Source organism: Chinchilla lanigera, unplaced genomic scaffold (assembly GCF_000276665.1).
Source record: "Chinchilla lanigera isolate Chin_1 unplaced genomic scaffold, ChiLan1.0 scaffold00033, whole genome shotgun sequence".
Taxonomy (NCBI): domain Eukaryota; kingdom Metazoa; phylum Chordata; class Mammalia; order Rodentia; family Chinchillidae; genus Chinchilla; species Chinchilla lanigera.
The window spans coordinates 21782281-21803209 of NW_004955434.1; the positions used below are offsets into that span (position 1 = coordinate 21782281).

Consider the following 20929-nt stretch of genomic DNA (forward strand, 5'->3'; position numbering starts at 1 on the left):
TTTGGGAGTATGTGTCCACATAGTGCTCCTAAATGGTGCTTCTGAGCCAGGCATGGTGGTGCACGCCTGTGATCCCAGCACTCGGGAGGCTGAGGCAGGAGGAATAAATATAAGCTTCTCATTCAAAAAGCCAATAATAGCTGGGCGTGGTGGTGTACTCCTGTGATCCTAGCACTTGGGAGGCTGAGGCAGGAGGATTGTTGCGAGTTCCAGACCAGCCTGGGCTACAAAGTGAGCTCAAGACGAGCCTAAATTGCGTAGGGAGACCCTGTCTCAAAGAGACAAAAAAAAAAAAAAGGTGCTTCTGATCTGTGCATTTAAAATAATGTTGAAGTATTATAATTTTACTGCAGTTGTGATAGATGACTTCAACCTTTGCAAACAGTATGTAAATACTTTTAAAAGTGATCAATGTGGCTGGATATGGTAGGACATGTCTATAACTCCAGCTACTTAGAGGCTGAGGCAGGAAGCTCACAAGTTTGAAACCAGCCTGGGTAGCATAGTGAGACTGTCTTTAAAAAGGGGGTTGGGGTGGGACTGGAGATGTAGCTCAGTGGTGGAGCACTTGCCTGGCATGCGTGGGGCCTGGGTTCAATCCCCACTATGGCAGTAGAAGGGCGGGGCTGGTGTGTGTTGTGCTCCTGGTGGTACTGTGAAGTGACAGAGCCCTGCAGAGGACAGCGAGGCAGTCGGTAGTTGCACTTAACTAAACAAGGGGAGTTGAAAGGATTTGAGGCAGTCAAGATACACTGGGGTAGAAGTTAAGATGCAGGATATCTCCCAGCGCTGTAGGCAGCACCGTAAACTGGTGCTCCTTCACCTGGAAACTGGCCAAATAAACTCCTGCTTCCAGCAGCACTTAGAGCAAGCGAGCTGTCTTCACTAAGATGGAAAGGTTTGCAAGGCATACTGGGAATGGTAATGCTATGTCTCACACATATACGTAATGTATTTATGTGAATACATAGAAAAAGACTTAAAGACTGAGCTTAGTGGTTACCTCTGGGAAAGAGCTCTGTAATAATCCTTTCTTCCGCAAGGAGCGCATGTTCATACGTATGCAGAGAGAAAGGTGAAGTGCCTATGGTGTATCAGTTTCTTTTTTTTCTCCTTTCCCTTTTCCATCGCCTTTTCTTCCCTCTGCTTCTATATTTAACAAAAAGAAGCCAAATTTAAACCACACAATGGGCCGTGTGTGTACAGTCTGTGATACAGTTCACCATTTGTAGATACCTTCTGAGGCGGTAAGCCGGGTTCAGAACGTGGTTGGTGCACTGGGGCTGAAAGTCAGTTTGGTGTAGTGGAAGGAACTTGCTGGCAGTGCTGGGTGACTGGGTGTCTCTGACCTTGGTCAACCCTGGACCCTAAATTATATCCCCTTGCAAAACAAGGGCTGGTTTTGGTGATTTCTCTTTCTCTCTCTGCCTGTCTCTTTTAGTACCAGGGATTGAATTTAGGACCTTTGCACTGAGCTACCTCTCTAGCCCTGTTTCAGATTGTTTGAGCCAGGGTCTCACTAAATCACTGAGTTACTCAGGTTGGGCTTGAACTTGTGACCTTCCTGCCTCAGTCCCCTGAACGCTGGGATTATAGGTATGCACCACCGTGCCTGGCTGAATCCCCTTCATTTTAACCCTTAAAGATCTCTGATTCTTTATGTGGTTGCATTGAAAATAAAGGCTGTGCTCAGGACGATGAAAAGAAACACCTGTTCACAGTGCTTACACCCTGGTCCTGACCCCTCCTGACCTGCGTGGGCAGATGCAGACTGGCTCTGTTTCAGGACTGAAGACCACTTGGGACATCTCAAACAGTTCATCAGTTCTCCCACCCGTAGTCACCAGTGGGTAGCGCATGGGGTCCCCGTGAGAAGACAAGGGTCCGCAGCAGAGTGGGCCACGTGGGGAAGGCCCCTTCCTGCAGGGTCACGCGGCCCGCCGGGGTTTCACCCTGGCTTTTAGTCAAAGGCGGCAACTTTGCTCCCGTCCCGTCCCCTCCCGCTCTCTTGCTTTGTTTCTCTTCACTTCGTTTATTCTCGCTGCCTTCAGTTGTTTCATTTCTCTCCCGCTTGGTCTTCCTCTCCTTTTAAGAAATTGTTACTCACAAGGTGTTTGTGGCTGGCTCGGGTTTGCTGGAGCGTTTCACTGAGCTGTGTGCCGGTGAGTCCTCAGGCGTGGGAAAGCCCTCTGCCCTGCGCTTGAGCCCTGCTCGGAGCCGGCCCTGTTTGTTCCTCTGCGGCATCCTTGCAGTGTCCAACACCGGTGACCAGTCCTTTCTTCTTCAAGCTGTCATGGTTTTACTTTCCAGACTTCCTCTGCTCACCTCTGAACGCTTCTTTTCTTCTTGAAGTCTTGTTTGTGGACCCCTCCTACCCACCCTCACTGGCACTGCTCATGTAGACGTAGCTGTTGTCTTTGCATTCTGCACACTTCTTCGCACACACAGACCTGGGGACGAGGACCGCCTCATTCCACAACTAGAGATGAGACTTAAAAGCCTGGATCTCTCTACCACTGCACCTGCTAGCATGGCCTTAGGTTGAAAACAGACTAAACACTGTGACGTGTTGGCGGGAGGAGGGCCCCTCCTGTACACTGGCGGTGATGCAGAGACGAGCAGTCCACTGTGGAGAGCAGGCCGCTGGTTCTCCCCGCGGTGAGTGGAGAAGGGCCAGTGCCTCAGTCTGTACGGGGTGATGACGGAAGTTTGGTTCGTGGGGTTCTGGAGGCACCCCAGATTGGTTTTCTGGTGAGGCTCCCCACCTCGTGGCTGTCTCTTGCCGGGTCCTCATGTGACCTAAGCTCCCTCGCACCTCTGTTCTTCTTTGCTTCTCTCCCAGACTTTTTTCCTAAGAGTGCTGATCCTGCGCGTGAGCGTTCTGACCTTACAACCTGGACACCTTGTTAAGGCCTTACCTCTAAATGCGAATCCACTGGTGGTTACCTTTTAACATATTACTTTGAAGGAGGCACACTCCGATCATAGCACCCATCTGCTAACAAATAAATGGATGCATAAAATGCAGTATATCTGCACAATGGAGTATTATTCAGTTGTGAAAGGGACTAAAGTATAATTAGTGCTACATCATGGATGAGCCTTAAAAACAGCATGCTAAGTGAAAGTACCTAGTTGCAAAAAGTCCTGTATTGTATGATTCCACTTATATGAGCCATCTAGAATAGGTAAACTCAAGACGGACCAGGGCAGATTAGCGGTTACCATGGGGTGAGGAAGGAGACAATGGGGAGTAATTACTTTGTGGGAATAGGATTTCTTTTGGGGTGAGGGAAACATTCTGGAATTGGATAGAGGTGCTGCTTGCACATTATGAATGTAAAACTGCCACTGAATTATATACTTTAAAGTGGTTAATTTGATGGTATGTGAGTTTTATCTTAATTTTAAAAATTCAGCAAGAAAAGTCTTGCTAGTTCTTTTTTTAAAAAAAACCCCAAATAATCAAATAATAAATGAGAAAAAGGAAGTGAGGTTCTAGAGTTTTGCTTTCTAGTAGAGCGGTCTCCTGCCACAGGTGGCGTTTGAGCACAGGAAGGTCGCTAGCCCGAGTGAGACTTGCGGGCTTGTGAAACTGCAGGGCTGTGCTCTGAACGAAAGCATGTAAGAGATCTCATTAGTGATATTTTTAATCTATCGCTCGCTTGCGTTGGAGTCTGCCTGAGTTCCCCAGCTGGCGTCGGACTCAGTCCGCCCGCTTCAGCCTCTCCCATAGCTGGGATTGGAGGGGAGGCCACCGTCCCGGCTGATGGCATTTCAGTGGTGACTGCATGTTCAAACAATGTTTTGAATATATTGCATTCGATAAGATGCATTATTAAAATTCTGAAAACTGCTGAATGCCTCCTGCAGACATAACAGAGAGGCTTAAATCTACATGAAGTGTAAAATAAAGTGATCTCATTTTAAAGCTGGGAGGAAACTTAGAAACCTAAAAACAGGCTTTGATTCAGGTGAGAAAGCTGACAAAGGGTGATTAAGGAGGAAAGAGGCTGGTCTTGCTGGCAGAAGATGGCTTGTCAGAAGCTGGAAAACATCTAGTCTTCGTCACCCCCTCATCCAACTGGTTCTGTGTTTGTTTTTGTTTTGTTTTGCTTACCTATTGCTTCCAGCCTTTTGGTTAAGATCAAGTGTGTTTTGCTTTACCATTATTTAGTATATGCCTTATCTTTGAAAAATGTAGGTGCAAGTAAATCAGAATGCTTTATAATTGATCTGTGGGAAGACCACTAGTTACGGCTTTTTGAACAAGAGAAAAGCCTGGGCTACTTTCACAGGGTACAGCGCTTGCCTCCCCCACCCAGGTCTGGTGAATTTACAGTTAAAGGAGGCAGCCAGGAGCTCCTTAAATGGTCACTAAGGAAGTTTTACGCTTTCCTGGTTATGTATTTGCCAGAAAACAAAAACAAAACCCGAAAGGGCAAGAGTTAAAAGAGGTCGAACAGCACGTAGGGCCACATTCATCTTAATTTGCGAAGGACACACTTGGAACGAGGTGCTCTGTTTTTTGCCCCTTTGCTTAATGGTCGTCTTTTCATTTCACGTTTCCCTCCAGATCAGCAACGTCCTGTTTTTCATTTTACCCCCCATCTGCATGTGCTTGTTCCGTCAGTACGCGGCATGCTTCAACAGCGGCATCTACCTAATCTGGACTCTCTTAGTGGTGGTGGGTAAGTGCATGCTGCGGACACAGACTGGAAGGGGGGCAGTGAGGTGGCGCACAGCTCTTGTCCCGGCTGAACATAACGTTTTGTAGACCACGGTTACTCCGACGTCTCAGCAAACAAAAAGAATGATGTACTTTCACTTACTCAAAGTCAAAAGGTTTCTTGAATGCCGGCCCGATAACAAGGCTGCTTGTATCTCTCACCACATAACTGCATTTGAGACTTTTATTGTGGCCTTGCCGTTTTTCTGAGACCATCTGAAGAAAGTAACTTTAAAAAAGGACTTTAAAAAATTAGATGTTTGGGTCCTCATTGCCTTCATTGTTCTGTGAAATACTTGTGTAATTTCCACTTCCTTCCCAGGCAGGTTGGAAATTCTTAGCAGTGAGATAATGTTGACTTGAGTTCACTGCCTGTTCCAGTGAAAGCTCAGTAGAGGAAGACAGAGTGTGCTTAGCTGTGGAATTGTTACAGTTCTGATGTGCTGATATTTGGGCCCTGCTTGGAAGCTTTCTGGGCCGGAGGTCTGCAGCCCTGAGTGGCGTGTTCCCTTCTTCAGTTTCTTTTTATTTTTTCAGAGAGAGAGAGAGTGGCTTGGTGATTCTGATAGCAGTTGGTAAAGGGCTGTCCTTCAGCAGTGTATTGAGTTTGTGGATCTGTTCTTCTGCGGTGACACTGTTTTATTGTTGTGATCTAATTGATTCTAGGAATTGGGTCTGTCTACTTCCACGCAACCCTTAGCTTCCTGGGCCAGATGTTGGATGAACTGGCAATCCTGTGGGTTCTGATGTGTGCCCTGGCCATGTGGTTCCCCAGAAGGTATCTGCCGAAGATCTTCCGGAACGACAGGTGAGTTTGTGCTGAGCACTTCTGTGTTCACCATTTGGTGCAGCACCCAGTTTACAGGGTGACATGAAGAAAAGCAGCACCAACCGCACACATCCTGGTGATGAGCTTGCTGTGTGCCTGCTTCGTGTCCACAGACCCTGTGATCTCATAGTATAATTGGACCGGCCTAACAGAAGAAATGGGAATAGCTTGGGGAAGCATTTCTATAATGGTAGGGACAAAAAGTCGAAGATGTGATTTGTTTGGTATGAACAAGAGTGGAAAGACTTTTGATGGGAGAGAAATGTCTGGATCATAGTTCAAAGACCTCTTTTTCCTGTTGAACGTTTCCTTGAGTACAATCCAGCTGTACCGGTTTTATATGTAGGAGGTAGAATTCTTCCCAGTTATTTGGTTCTTGGAGCTCTAGAGCTGGTTTTCAAATTGCATTTTTGTTTTTGTTTCTGATTATTCTCGCTCTCAGTGACACTCACGTGTATCTCCAAGCATTTTAGTATGTACTTTAATAGCCACGGTACTAGGGTTAACTGATTATTCATCTAGTAAATATTTTTGAGTACTTATTTTATATGCACTTTTGTAAACACTGGAATATAGCAATACACAAAACTGCGGAGTTTCCTCCTGTGCCGAAGTTGTGTAGCTTACAAATCAAACGGACGAGTGAATAATACAGTGTTAGAGGTGATAGCTGCTGCATTGGACAGGGAAGCCAGCAAGGGTTGAGCGGTGAGTGGGGCTGATCCGGAGTGCGGTCGGAGCAGGACCCTCGGAGGAGCTGTCTGAGGTGTGTTGGTGTCTGAAGGCAGAAGGAAGAGCTGCCTAATAAAAAGGAGAAATGGTTCTGGGACACGTTACCTACTTACTCTGCACAGGACACTGGGTTTTGTCAGAACATATATAGCAGATGCATAAGCAGCCTAAAACTGGATTCAACAAAGCAGGCTGTGTGTGCCCGAGGAAGAGTTACGCCAGGAAAGTAGAGGAATCCGTGAGGTGAGGAGAGTCTGTGAAAAATACCGATGCGCGTTCACACGCTAGAGCTGTGGGTGCGATGTCCTAGTTTTAGAATGAAAGCGTGAAACTCTCTTGGAGAATGTTCTTGTACAGCACAAACGTGCCTGGCAGGGCGAGGGCTCCGAACTGCAGCGCGTGGCTGATCTCCAGCACTGGTGTGGAGAGGAACCTGTACTTTTATCTTCAATCTGAACACCCCGGGATTTTTTTCAAGGAACACATACAGATTTTTTTTTATCCCCCCCACATACAGATTTTTAATACTAGTATTTTATTTTCAATCAATTTAGGAAGAAAGCATACTTCATGCAGACGAGCTATCCAGTCTTTGCCCTGGGAGGCAGCAGCTGAGTTGAACAGTATTACGTTCAGGAACAGTATTCCTGAGTATCATCGATCAGGCAGAAATGTGCTTTGGAATTACGTATTGTGGTGGTCTCATGACCCCCGTGGGAAGCCAAGACTCGGAGACTCCAAATTTGGGGAGCAAAGACGTTTATTCCAGGCCTGGCTGACGCAGACTCTTGGAATCGATCCCCAGAATGCGCGCCTCACAAGCTAAGCACATTGTATTTAAGCACAAAAACCACAAAGAAGGGGTGGTAATGGGGTGATAGTTAGTGGCAACTTCGGATTGGGGGATACAAGCTAAAGGTTGAGGTGGTTTTACATGATTGGTATAGGACAGCAGATCAAGCAGATGACGCATTTCTCTAGTGTACAAGGACAGCTAGTTTTTTTATTATGTCCTTTAAGGAAAATATTATCTTGGTCTAACACAACATGTTTATCAGCACAGCATAACAGTCAGGTCACAAAGACCCAAGAGAAATTCCACAGCATAACATGTTTATCATGGCTACTCAGGCGCATACAAAACAGCAATGTGGCGCAAGGTTATATAACACGTATCAAAAACGAAGATGAGGGCAGGCTCTGGTTTTTGATGAAATGTGGTTCATATCTTATTAAGACCTTTGATCAGCAGAGAAAGTGTGCTTTTCACGTTCACATCTGAAGTTTTGCCTGTTTGCTTTTGATCTTTTTTTTGTTTGTTTGTTTTCCGGTACCGGGAATCGAACTCACGATTTCGAGCTTGCCAGGCAGGCGCTGTGCCGCTGAGCTAAATCCCCAGCACCTGCTTTTGATCTTTTGATCCTAGGTTTTAAACCCAGGGCCTCATGCATGCTAACTAAGCACATGCTCTACCGATCCGCTATACTCCCAGCCTCAGAAAGAATAATAAAATGTGGCCAGGGTGTGTGTGTGTGCGTGTGTGTGTTTGAGGCAGGGTCTTCTATGTAGTCCAGGCTGGCCCACAATTCACTGTGGCTGAGGCGGGCCTAAAACTTGGAGTCCTAATACTTTCGCTACCAACAGGGCCGCTGCGCCTGGCTCTGGTGTCCAGACTTGTTCTTTGGTTCTCTTAGTCAACTTCAGGAGAATGTGGTAGATAATGTGAAGTGGAGAACACAGAGCTGGTGGGGCGGCGTGGGGGGAGTGATTTTGTAGGCAGGGACTTTTTGACTTCCTGAAGAACCATTTGTCTTTTGGCTTTTCCCGCCATCTCAGAAGGCAGAAAAGCCCCCTCCGTCCTTTCCCTTATCCTAGTGTATGTTCGGGTAAGAGCTGAGGAATCACTTTTCTCTTAGAACTCACCTTTCAAGTCCTGAGGCCAAGTAAGAAATTAGGAAATGGATTTTTTGTTAGTTGTTTGTGGCATTCTGGAGTCTTAGTTGAAACTCCAAGTGGCAGTTTTTATTGTGTTAATCCCAGGCCTTTTTCTTTTTCTTGTTTCATGGCGGTAGGGGTGGGGAGTGTTGTAGTGAACAGGAGAGAAGGAAAGGATGTGGGAGGTTAGACCAGCAGCTTGAACAGTGCAAACACGTTGTGAGGCAGAGTTGCCTGTGACCGTTCGGGACTTTCGTCATCGCACCCGCAGCGTTTCGCTGGGGAGGTGTGAAGCGGGACCACTCTGCCCGGCGTGGGTGGGGGCCTTCGGGAGCCCCCGCGCCGCCTGTGTGTGTCCCTGGCTCTGGAGCCTGTCTGCTTCAGTCCTAGCTTTACTGCTTGTCAGCTGTATAACTTGTCTTTATTTTTTCTGTTTCCACATCTGTAGATGTAGGCAACAAACAAAAGGACTCACATCCGTGTTCTTGGAGGTAGTGCTGCCGAGTGCTCGGAGCAGGCTGGGGGCCACGGCTGTGCTGTCATGCAGCTCTCGTTGCAGGCAGTGCTGCCGAGAAGGACGTTCTGCTCAGGGTCTCTGAGCCCGGTGTGCGCATGGAGGCACAGGACGGTCCGGGAGGACCTAACGAGCGGAGAGAGAACGGCGCTCGGCGGGACAGCGAGTGAGGGCGCCAGCTGTGGGTCCGTCTTCAGGCGCCCGGGGCTGGGAGGACACAGAGGCCAGAGTGCTGTGTGTGGGCTTTGCCTCCCACGCTGGGGCCCTGGAGGTTCTGCAGTGGGACAGGGAGGTCGGACCAAAGAATTTCCACCCAAATCAGGATTGCTGTGGGCCAGGGGTCATCTGGTTTAGCTGCATGAATTAACCCGAGAATTAACGTTTGTCTCCCTGCCTCCCGTATCTTACTGTGCGTGTGTGTGTGTGTGAGGTGTAGACATTGCTGGAATTTCTCTAGCACACATTAAGAATATGAATAGTTATTAAAAATACGGTATGTGTTTCAATAAAATATTTATTACGGTAAAAGACACGTTGGCATCAGTCCCCCTCGGAATACCTCTCGTTTTGAACACTCTTAGCCATCATTCTTGCTGCTGGCTCAAGCAGCCCTGGAGTCCTCCTTTGTGAGCATCTTTAACTGTGCTGTCGTGACCGGTTCTGTATCTTGCGTTGATTCAGAACACTTACCTTTCACGGTCATTTTAACTTCAGGAAGAGTGAGAAGCCACACGGTGCCAGACTCACCGAGCAAAGTGGATGCGGACACACCATAACGTTTTTATGGGCCTGCCTTTCACTGGATGGCACTGGGCAGTAGCAGTCACTGTATTTTTGGTCACACACTGTAAGGAGCTCTGAAAAGAGGACCGCCAGAACTGCTTTAGAAAGTGGCAAGAACGAGGGGGTGGGTTTGTTTGAAGCAGGGGGGAGTTGTGTTGTTTTTTTTTTTGAGACAGGGTCTCACTGTATAGTCCAGGCTGGTCTTGAACTCACTATGTAACTTAGGCTGGTCTCAAACTCACGGCGATCTTCCTGCCTCAGCCTCCTTATTGCTGGGATCACAGGTGAGTGCCACCTGGCAAGGGGAAGGATTTCGAAGGGGATTAATGGCCATGCGTCTTTTACTGTAATACACTTTACTTAAACACTTATGATATTTGTTGATCACCCTTGTAGTTTAGTGTGAGGCTTTTGGAGAAGAGATGGTAGGGTTTGGTGGCTGAGTGAGTATGGCTGACAGGCGTAGTTTTGAATCATAATTCACCGTTTTTCCTTTTAAAGTTCCAGGACCTCATATTGCTCATCTGTAAAATACAGTTAGTAAAGGTAACTACCTCATGGGATCTGGAACAAATGGGAAAATGAAATAAAGGGTATAGTACAGTGCCCCATACGGAGTAAGTACTCAATGCATGTGAGCAGTTCTTATGAAAGGCTTATCTGGACAGGTGGTTGGAAGATAAGGTTGTCTAGGACAGGAGGGAAATTATTAATGTTCGCAGTATTCACTGTGAAAGGAATTGGTGCGTTCAAAAAAGGACTTCCATCGGGAAAACTCGGGAATCTTCAGAAGATATATTCAGCTATTAATGGTTATTAATAATTTTCTGATATTTTTGTTTGGAGAAAACAGTAAGAACAGAGAATTTTTATAGGCTGATCAAATGTACTTTCTAAATAACTTATCCCAGTGTATATTTTTTATGATTTGCTGGTGCAGATTCTAGGGACCGCCCTCACATTTTAACCCACTCTTTGTTTTTAAATCCTGAACAGCAAGGGGGCAGGGTGGGGTCTGACCATCCTTCTCCCCCACTCGCCGGCTGAGCGGGGACCAGGCTCTTACGCTCTCTGAGCCTTAGTGCCTTCCATGTAAAGGACAGGGATGGACCAGCTCTCTCAGGCCCCTCTGGGACCAGATGCTATGGCACTGTGAATCTCAAGTTCTGCCTGTTATGAATACGTTATGTTTTGGTCCTAACGGGTAGTTGAAAGTAGTACATCCTAAACTTAAGGGACATTTAGGAAGTTTGTGGACATGTTTTTAGTGGTAACATGGTGATAGTTTTATCATCCAAAAGTTCCATTTCATTGCAGAAGAATAAAAGGGGCGTTAACAGACATTTATACAACGAAGGGTCAGATATTCCTACAAACAGGTATTTATATGATAACGGGTTCGAGAGGTTTGGAAACCGCTACCCTACGGGGTCGCTAGTGATGCAAACAGTAACAGCACTATTACAGTTACAGTGCTGAGTTGCTAGACCTCAGTTTAGAGAATATCAGCAGAGGGGCGCTAAGGGTTCTTTGACCTGTGTCCCGTTACCACATGAGCTGAAAAGTAGGAACCAGGGCCGAGACTGGTGGGGCTGCTTGTCATCACAGTTTAGGAAGTGCTGTCAGGGCCCCTGAGTCCTGCCTCTGGTGACTCGGGGCCTGCTGGGCGTGCTGGCCTTCTGCTGGCTGTGTGACTTCTGCCGGTTGCAGGTAGGATGTCCTTGCTGGCCAGCACATTCTTCTGGGCCCAGTGCGGCAGGGTGTTTGTGGATGGGCTCCTTAAGGAAACCATGTTCCATCAAGCCTGGGCCTTTCAACTATTTGGCAGTGCTGCATGGTGCCTTTAGGAGTTGCGACACCAGCTCAGTCTGATTCTCCCCAAAACAGGATATTATAAGCAGCAACAGTGTTATTTAGGGTGAAAGTCGTTCTGAAATGATGGCAAGGAGGACGGCACACACCGTGTACCCGACACTGTTAGTGCTCCGGTACTCATCAGAACACCGTGGTTGCTGGCGCTTTAGCTTGAACGCAGGAAGGCTGGAGGAGTTACGTTGTCGGGTTGCACAACGGCTGAGTGGTCGGGGCAGGGTCTGAACACGCCTCTCACTGAGACGACTGTGCTTTTAATCAGCCTGTTGGTCTCTCTAACAAATTCTGAACCACTGGATATGGGGAGGTGATGAACTTTGGACGTTTTTGATTCTGTGTTTATCCAATAAAAAAGAGAACAAAAATAAAACATTAAAAAGTAAACAAAAAGTTAGAATGAAGCCCAAAGACAAAGAAAGGTGGAAAATGTAAGGGACATACGTGACCAGTAAGAAGGTAAGTAAATACACGTAATCGGCATCAGAGGAGGAGAGAGAGAGGGCAGACACAACCCAAATTCCAAATAGCCTTGGGCTTGCAGAACCCCAAGCCCAGTGAAAGTGTGGCCATGGGTCCTACAGGTCCTGCGCGGACGTCCGGGGGCTGTCGTCCTCGGCCGGAACAGGCAGCCTCTCATCTGCTCGCTGAGGAAGCCGTTCGGGGTCAGAAGAAAAACACGATTCTCTTGAGGATTTGCAGCCTGGATCCTTTCCCATACGTATTTTTTCCTCTGGTAGAGTTCAGGGATACAACGACTGTTCATTCCAGTCAGAAAGTTGGCAGCTTGATCAATGATTTCCTGTACCTTGATGATAAATGGTTTTCCTATTTAAGAGATAAATTTGTATTTTGAAAGTTCAGTGCCCTTTGATATCTCTATAATAGAGCTTCATTCAAATTAGTTTCCTAACTGTGACCTGTTCCAGGGCGGTTGGCCAAAGCAAATTCTGCTAATGAGGAGTAAGAGAAACTTCAGGAAAATCATGTGCTCCTCCACTTAAGCGTAGATGAGGATGTAGCGATCCTCTAGTCCAGCCTGTTTGTTTGTAGATCGGGAAATGGGGAGCATGTCCAGGATCACGTCGCCAGTTCTTCTCTGAAATCACGTCGCTCTCTTCTCTGAAATGACCTCCACTAAAGGGTGTGAGGACAGTGTCAATACTTTTTTTCAAAAATTGTCACGTAAAAAACTTGTCAAGACAAAGCCTAGTGCATGCTGGGCTGGGAGGTTGTTGATGTAGATAGTATCAAAATACTTTGGAAAACAAAACCTTTAAGTTTTGTGTGCCGCACGTATTAGGACGTTTTTTCTTTTAAACTGGGAAATTTTTGGTTTGTTAATGTCTCTCCTCTTGTAAAAGCCATTCACGTTCACCTGGTGGAAGGAGTGTTGACAAAGTGTGTCCCGTGGGCCAAGTGGATCTTGTTTGTGCAAATCAAATTTTACTGACACACAGAGTTTAGGACCTGCAAAACCTAAAATACACTCTGATCCTTTGTAGAAAACATTTTTCAAACCCTGCCATGGAACATTGAAAAAGTACAGAAAATTAACACCAGGAGAAGGATTACCCACGTCACCATCAGAGACTTAGGTTGATTCTAATGTTACAGTTCTTGTGGGTAAATGTCTTGAAAAATCTCTGATTATTTCCTGCGAATAAATTCCTAGAAATGGAATTACTGAGCCAGTGAGTGTGACTGATAGTTAGGCCCTTGGTTCTAGTGCAGAATTTCTCCTCGGCTTACGCAAATAGCAGAGCCCGTACCTCCCCAACATTAAGCAAATAAACAAGAACTGCTTTGCTAACGGGTTTGGTTTTGCTTCTGTGGATTCAGGGGCAGGTTCAAGGCAGTGGTCTGCGTCCTGTCTGCGGTTACAACCTGCCTGGCGTTTGTCAAGCCCGCCATCAACAACATCTCTCTGATGACGCTGGGTGTGCCCTGCACGGCGCTGCTCATCGCGGAGCTGAAGAGGTAGGTGCCGGTCCTCCTGCTGAGCCCTGGGCTGTCCCGAGCTCCGCGTTCCTTTGCTGTCCTCCAGCCTGGAAGAGGACCTTTATTCTGACTGTTAGACTGGAACAGGTTGGATGGTTTGGTTCAAAGTGTTACTGGCCTCATTTTCAGCTGTGGTGCATCGTAGTGATCCAAAGCAAGCTCATCGGGAACGTCTCGGTGCAAATGAGCTGCTAGACTTTTCTGTAGAAAGGAAGGAAGGTAGATTTGTCCATATGACAGAAATAAAGGGAAAGTCGTAGAGAGGTCATTGCATTCGTAGAGGGAAGGACAAAGAGGAAGGAGGCAGAGAAAGTGCGTTTCTATGTACCGGGATACACTAACCTCAAGCAGACATCACTGAAGGTGAAACTCTCTGAGGCTTAGTGCCTCAAAGGGCTCAGGTAAAGCCCTTGCTACCGACGGGAACATTTTCCTTTGGGCAGTTGTATGTACATAGTTCAGGTTGATGCCAGACACACTGCAGTTAAGCGCTTGTGTATACAAGTTTGTCTTCTACCTCCAACTAAAATATGAGTAGTCACTACCCTTATTTTAATATCTGTTGAAAATATTTCTTTCTTTCTTTTTTTTTTTTTTTTTGCAGCCACCTTAAAACTGCATTTAGTCCCTTCCTTTCTCGTTGTGGACGTTGAGTGTCTTGGTTGAGGTCTTGGATCTGTTTCCCTGTGTGTGATAATTGCTCTGTGTAATGTGTTAAGTCAGCCTTCTCTCCTAGTTTAGGAAGAGATAGACATTTCTGCCCAAGTGCTTTACCTCTGGGGGTTGTTTTGATTGTCAGCAATAGCAGTCAGGCCCAGAGATGACCAAAGAGGTATTTGAGCTTGCTGCTGGCCAGGGATACATGTCAGGTCTCCTCCAGTTAGGTAGTGTCTTTGAGAAACCTGCAAGAACTGGGGATGTAAGAGATTCATTTCAGAAACAGGCTCAGATTGGTCCTAGAAGAATAACTGTCACAGCGAATCCTTCTGAATAAAAAGACAGTGTGTGAGAAATAGTTGAATAAAACCGTAAACAAAACAGACTCCCCAGAACCTGCCTGGCTGATTGTATCTGGTCCATCTGAGAAGAGCAGATCTAATCTAAACTGCACATCTCAGGCGCGAGGATATTTAGCTTTCTGGAGGAAGCCCCTTACTTCTGGGTAGTAATTTGGAATCTGTGATTGTAAAGAGATATACAGAGGGGGAATTTGTGGTCTTTAATAAACAGCCGGTCATCTTATCACCCAGCAAACGAGCGCTCTGCTTAGTGCTTCATGTCTAAAGTCATATATTTTCATCTCGCATGTTTTTCTCAGAGAAAGTTTTCACGAAAGCTCCATTGCTGTCTTCACATGGTCTCTCTTTCACTGATCTAAGGCTCTGCCATGACCAAAGGCTGAGGTGGATCCTCTTCTGTGGCTGTAGCGGCAGATTTGCTAGCGCTGAGCATGGTGTCGCCTGCAGCCACGTGGCATTTACCCTCCGTCTTCCTGCGGCTGGGCATCTCGAGAGTTTTCTCTGCCTGTCACCCTTGGCCCTTAGCCTTGCATTCTAGATCTCTAGTGATCTGCTCTCCTCCCTGTCTTTGTTCTGAAATTTCCCTCACTGGTTTCTAATGGCCCTTTCAAAAAACATCTAATTTTGGTCAGTTGACTTATATTTTATTGTAGAAAAATTGGAGAGTACAAGCAAAAAAGGAAATAAATTAATCACTTATTAAACACAGCTAATATTCGGCAGCGATGCATGGTTCCTGGCACTAAGTGAAGGTGACAGAACAGGCCGTCTGATGTAATGACCTTTTGCTGTATGTTCTGTCAGGCTTTTGTTGTTTTTGCTGTCTTACCTTTATAAGAAACCTAGCTCTGTAGCATACATTTTTATTCAAGTGAGGTTTTATTTTTTTCTTCAATGAGATTTTATTGTGCATCTTAGATATACATAACGATCACATTCACGATAGAGAATTCGTACCTGTACACAACAGAACTTGATTCATTTTTTTGCTCTTCTCCTCCCCTCCCCTCAGTCCCTTCCTCCCCTCCCCACTTACAAAAGCTTTGTTTCCATTTTTACTTCTTTTCTCACAGCTTCGGCGGAATTTTGCTTTGTTTGTGAACTGTGCATCAGGGTCAAACTTGCCGTGGCCGTCTTTCCCACACGAACACGCATGTGGTTGTCTTTTCCAGAATCATGAGATGGATTAAATCCGAGAACTGAGGTACTACTCTACTGTGGTCCTCTTTCTCTGTAAATAAATACACATCTGGGTCTTGTCTTTTGTGGTACTGGGGACTGAATGTAGGGCCACGGTTCTGGGAAAGAAGTCCTCAGGCCAGCACCCTTCCTTGTTTGTGAAATGTCTTGCTAAAAGCTGCCCAGGTTTGGCTTGAAATTGGGACCCTCCTGCCTCAGCCTCCTAGAGGGCTGGGACTCAGGTGCGTGTCATCTCGCCCAGTTTAGATTCTCACTTTTAGTAACATACAGAATCCTAAGTTACTGGTATATTAAAGTTAGTCCCCTGAGTCTCTTTCTGAATGTGTAGACCGTGGTTTTTCACTGCTGTGAGCACTTCTTTGCGGAGTAGTCCTGTGTATTTTTGTGCGATCATTATTTCTGTAGGCTGCAGTAACAGCCTTTTAGCTTCCAACCTGACAGCCGCTGTCCAGGCGCAGGCATCCTTGCCGTGTCCGAGCGTCCGGCGCCCTCGCCCTCGCCCGCTGTCTCCCTGCCCTCCCTCCTGGTCCTGTGCGGGCCTGGCGGCTGCTCCCCACAGTCCCTGCCCTCCGAAGGCAGCTCTCCCCAGACCGTCTCCAGCCCTTCCTCTGTTCCTGAAGGTCTCACCACCCCCACTGCGGCTGGTCTCGGCGCTGCTCCCAGCCCCTCCGTCCTCCGCGCTGTCTCACGTTCCTGCTAGACTTCTGCCTCCCTCCCAGGCGCAGCCTGGGGTCCCCGCGCACGCCATGCCCTGCTGCCCGCCCCTCCTCACTCTGCCCCACCTCAGGTGCCCGGGCTGCTTTAATGGCGTCACTCTGCTCAGGCTTGAAGGCCCCGGTCACACCTCTCCTGCCACCCCCAGTGGCGGCTGAGACTCACAGGCTCCGTGTCCGTGCCGTCCCGTCCGCCCCTCCGCGCACGGCTGCTGTCCCTCCCCCTGCTTCCTCTGCCCGAGTTCTCTTCCCCGAGAGGCGTCTCTTTCACGTTGCTTCCTCATCCCTGTGCAGAGACCTTCAACGGCTCCTCCTCGTCCGGGCTGCTCTTGGAGCTTCTTCTGCGTCCGGCTCCGGTTGAGCGCCCCGCGGCCGGCTCCCTGCACTCGTGTCGTTAGTCCCGGCCTGTCCTCCCCTCCCTGGGCTGCCCTTCCCACCACTGCCCGCAGCCTTCCCTGCCCCGACAGTGCCCCTCCTGTGGCCCTTCCCCCTCCCCCGGGCACCTGTGCTCTTCTCTTCGGAGATGCTCTGTGCTTTTATATTTTATTTAGGATATTGTCCTTTCATAGCCGCATGTCTTTGTCTTCTTTTGTTCCTCTAACATGTGTTCTCCAAAGGCAGAAGTTACACTGTGTTGATCTGTGAATTTTCCACAGTGCCATTACCTTTGAAAGTTCAAAAGCCTCTGTTTCCGCTTATTGTTTGCCAGGTACCCCTAACTTTTCCCGTTACAGAATCAAAGAGGCTCTTTGAGACTCCATCATTCAGTGGAGGGCACAGAAGGAACTTGGCCTTGAGTTTGGGTCTTGGCTCTGCCTTCTCCTGGCCTCAAAACTCAAGGTGTTTTCTTCACTAGCTTGGGTCTCGTTGTCCCTGCCGTAAGTGGCTGATAATAACGCTCGGGTCGTGTAGAACTGCAGTGAGGACTGAATAACATACTTAGCCTGGTACCGTGTCTGTCACGCGGTCGATGCTCATCAAATGCGCCATTCCTTACCCTTTTCTGCCGCTCTGTTCCGGCAAGGACAGAAGTCATCCTAAGGAGAGGTGCACGCCTCTTGCTGTTTCACTCCCTCTTCCAAGGATTCCAGCTTTGTTATCAGGGAATCCTCCCTCATGTGCCCGGGTGGAGATGGAGCTGACTGGTCCGCAGTGTTCATGGGCCTGCTGGGACTGGCGCCTGAGCGTTTGGCCCTGTTTCACCTTCCCTCTGACAGACCCTGGACATTAGTAGATCTTCGGGCTCTTAGGAAAGCACATTGTGCGTTGCCGGTGAAGACATCTGAAGGGGATTTTCATTTGTATCATTCAGCTCAGTGGAGGTGGCTTATGTTGGACGTGCAGTGAATAAACTGTTCTGGATTTAGTTGTGTTTCTTGAGAATTCATGATAGTGTAGTTTCACTTTAATTCTTGAGTCTGATTACATACTTCAGCTTGTAATTTCGTTAGAAATAGCTTAAGGGAAAATGTTTGAAGTTCATGATACCTAATTGGGAGTCAAGTAGTTAGGGTTGCCTGTTACACAGTCTAAATAAATTATACTTTGCGGGCTGGGGATTTCACTCAGCGGCACAGCGCCTGCCTGGCAAGCACAAGGTTGTGAGTTTGATTCCCGGTACCGGAGAAACCCCCCCCAAAAAAATAAATAAATAAATTATACTTTCCAGTTATGATTTTTCAACAAGGACACATTTTCCTTTAGTACTCAAATCTTTGTAGATAATTATGAGGGAAGTAATTTCTGTTCCTGTTCAGAATCTTCTGCCTGGGAGAAGCTGGCTGTCACAAGGGCTGGCTGACCTTGATGAACACGCTCCAGTGCTGGGAGGTGGGCTCCCGCCCAGCGAGGACCAGCCTTTCCTCCCGTGTCCCCTCCATGCTGCTGTCCACATCGTGTCTGTAAGCTGGTGGCTGTGTTAGTGTCCCTCTTGGAAGGGGACGTCCTGCCAGCTGCAGACCCGCTGGGTGCCTCTCCCCCTCCAGGACCTGCAGCGCTCAGCCCGTCCCCAGCACTGTCCCTCACAGCCAGACTCCTCCAAAAGCTGGGTTGGCCCTCGCCTCTCAGCTGCTCTTCAGGCTACTCCATCTTGGCTTCTGCTCTCACTTAAAACCCAAAACTCCCCTGAGAACGTTGCAGGTCCGAGCTTCAGGCCGCGGTAACACAGGTGGTGTCCTCAGGTGGCCTGCGGCCCCGCCCTTGCAGCCCTCTTTCACGGGCTCGGGTGATCGGGTGACAGGGCCCGCCTGGTTTCCTGCCGCGCAGGTTCCCTCCGCAGCTTTCGTGCAGGGTCGCGAGGGTTTAGCCGCAGCCTCCGCTCGCCGTGGGCCGAGTGTGTGTGTGCCAGGGACGCGTTACGCCTGACCACCAGGCTGATAGCGTTGGAGGTGGGGCAGTGACTAGGTCACGAGGGCAGAGCCCTCTTTAATGGGTCTCGTCCCCTGATAAAGGCCCCAGAGAGCTGCCTCCCCCTTCCAGCACGGAAGACACAGCGGAGGCCGTGACACCACCAGACACCGAGCTGCTCACGCCTTGGTGCTGGACTTCCCAGCCACCTGACCATGAGAAATAACTTCGTTGTGTGTAAGCCACCCGGCCTGTGGAGTTTTGCTGCAACAGCCTGAGCAGGCTCAGAGCTGCTTTCCTCCTTTATCCTTCACCCTGAAAGATCTCATCTGCTGCCACGGCTTGGACCACTGTCCGCACGCAGGGGACCCCAGGCTTCTGTGCCCAGTGCCTTCTTCAGCTGCCCTCGTCCGACTGCTGGCCGGCCTCTCTGATTCCGCATGAGCATAGACGTCCAGCACTCCACTCGTCCAAAGCCAGGCTCCCGCGCTGCCTGCCCCACTCTGATCCCCTTCGTAATATTTCTGGCTGCAGTGAAAGGAACAGCCTTCACGTCGCTGCTGAAGCCAGAAACCGGCTCCCCGCTCCGGCGTCCCATTTGATCTCAGTCATTTTCTCAGTGGACGTTGCGGTTAGGACGAAGTTCAGCAGGCCGACTCACCTGTCTGCCCCGTACAACCGCTGTCCCCCTCGTGGAGCTCCCCTCTGCCTGTCCTCTGCCGTCTGACTTCCACGTCCTCACAAGAGCCCAGACTTCAGCCCTGGCTCAGGCGCTCTGACCCTCGCTTGGCTACGTGCCGCTCATCCTCCAGTTCTGGGCTCCCGTCCGTGCTCTCTCGTCACCTTGAACTACTCTGTGTCACTGTCCTGGCCCTAACTACAGAGTTGCTTGTGTGACTGCCCCACTCCGGGCCTGCTGCTCCGCTGGACGCGGGCTGTGCCCAGCCGCCTCCCCTGGTCCAACGGGGAAAAAGAGAGAAGGCTGTTTCCCTGCTTCGATAAACTCCCCACCGAGGGGGCCTTGGCACCCGCATCTCCTCCCAGCGCCTTCCATTTGCCCTTCGCGTGACCCAAACCCGCGAGCCCGGATGTCCCCGTGCGCCTCCTTGGCCCGGAGAACACGGAGGAGGGACTCGGCTCTGCGATTCTCTTCAGCCTTCATTCCTGACGCTGGGCCTGGTCTTTTACATTTCCATCCTTTCCAAACCTGTCAGCCTGCAGAACACAGACCTCTATTCTGATTCTGGGTCATGACCTGGCGTTTGCTAAAATTCGTGGCAAGTCATTGCGAAGAGATTCGGCTGCATTTAAAATATTTTAAAATGTGCTTTTTCTGCTGGTAAGAGTGATTTTACTAAGAAAACACTTGGAGACTATAATAAAGGGGCAAGAAGAGAGGAAGTAGGCTTTTCTCAGACTTTTCCGTCCTATGATAGGGTCCTGTTGTGTGTATGATTTTTGCCCTGCCTTTTTAAAAAAGATGTTTTGATAAAGACCTAAGCATGATACTAAAACCTAATGCAGGGGCAGGTGGAGCAGGTGTGGGGGTGATGCTGGGGAGTTGGGGAGAGTGTGACTCCTGGCGCGCTGAGCTGGTCTCACAGCATGGGGGACGCTGTGAAGCAAAGGAGGAAGTCGGGAGCGTTTCATCGGAAATAGGGGGAAGAGTGGCTCCTGAGTTTCCAGGGGGGTCCCGAGAAGGTGCCCGCGGAGGCCGTTTGTCAGAGGTGATTCACACAGCAAAGTCACAACCTGGGTGCGCCCGGGTATAGTCAGCCTGTGGGATTGCCAGGATAGCGGCCTAGCTAGTACTGATCCAGTGGGGAAACGAGTCCTGCGGCAGGGGTGCAAGGAAACAACAAAGGCGTTCTGGGGAAGAGGTGGTCCGGATGTTTGGTCACCCACTAAGGTGTCCTACCCCAGCTGGGCTTACTGGGCCAGGTGCTGCTAATGCGGTACCACCCTCAGTTACTGCGTTTCCCTTAGGGCGCCAGTGCGCCTGGCCATTGTCTCCAGCCGCGGCTCTGAGGACTCCTCTGTGCTAACTTGCTCGAGGGCCCAGTCCCGTTTGTGTCCCTTGGCTGCTGTAGTAGTGGTGGGGACCCGGGTGGCGCTGGGAGAGACAGATTTGGGATGGGGGAGGGACTGGCTGTGAAGTGTGCGAGAAAGGGTGAGACTGCAAGCAGGTGGGTTTGGGGCAGGTCTGGGGTGTCCACGTGCACGAGGGGGGCTGGTCTCTGATCTAGGGTGTCCACGTGC

General features: G+C 48.9%; 1 protein-coding gene across 1 annotated transcript in view; it reads left to right on the plus strand.

The window, feature by feature from the left end:
- Positions 1–4576: 4576 nt before the first annotated feature.
- The window catches only part of Acer2 (alkaline ceramidase 2), a gene marked incomplete at its 5' end in the record, with an annotated part of 23792 nt that continues 7439 nt past the window's right edge, over positions 4577–20929 (plus strand). Inside the window, 3 exon segments of the mRNA XM_005388734.2 lie at positions 4577–4691; positions 5396–5537; positions 13234–13371. Of these exon segments, the coding sequence (XP_005388791.2) occupies positions 4577–4691; positions 5396–5537; positions 13234–13371 (395 nt within the window).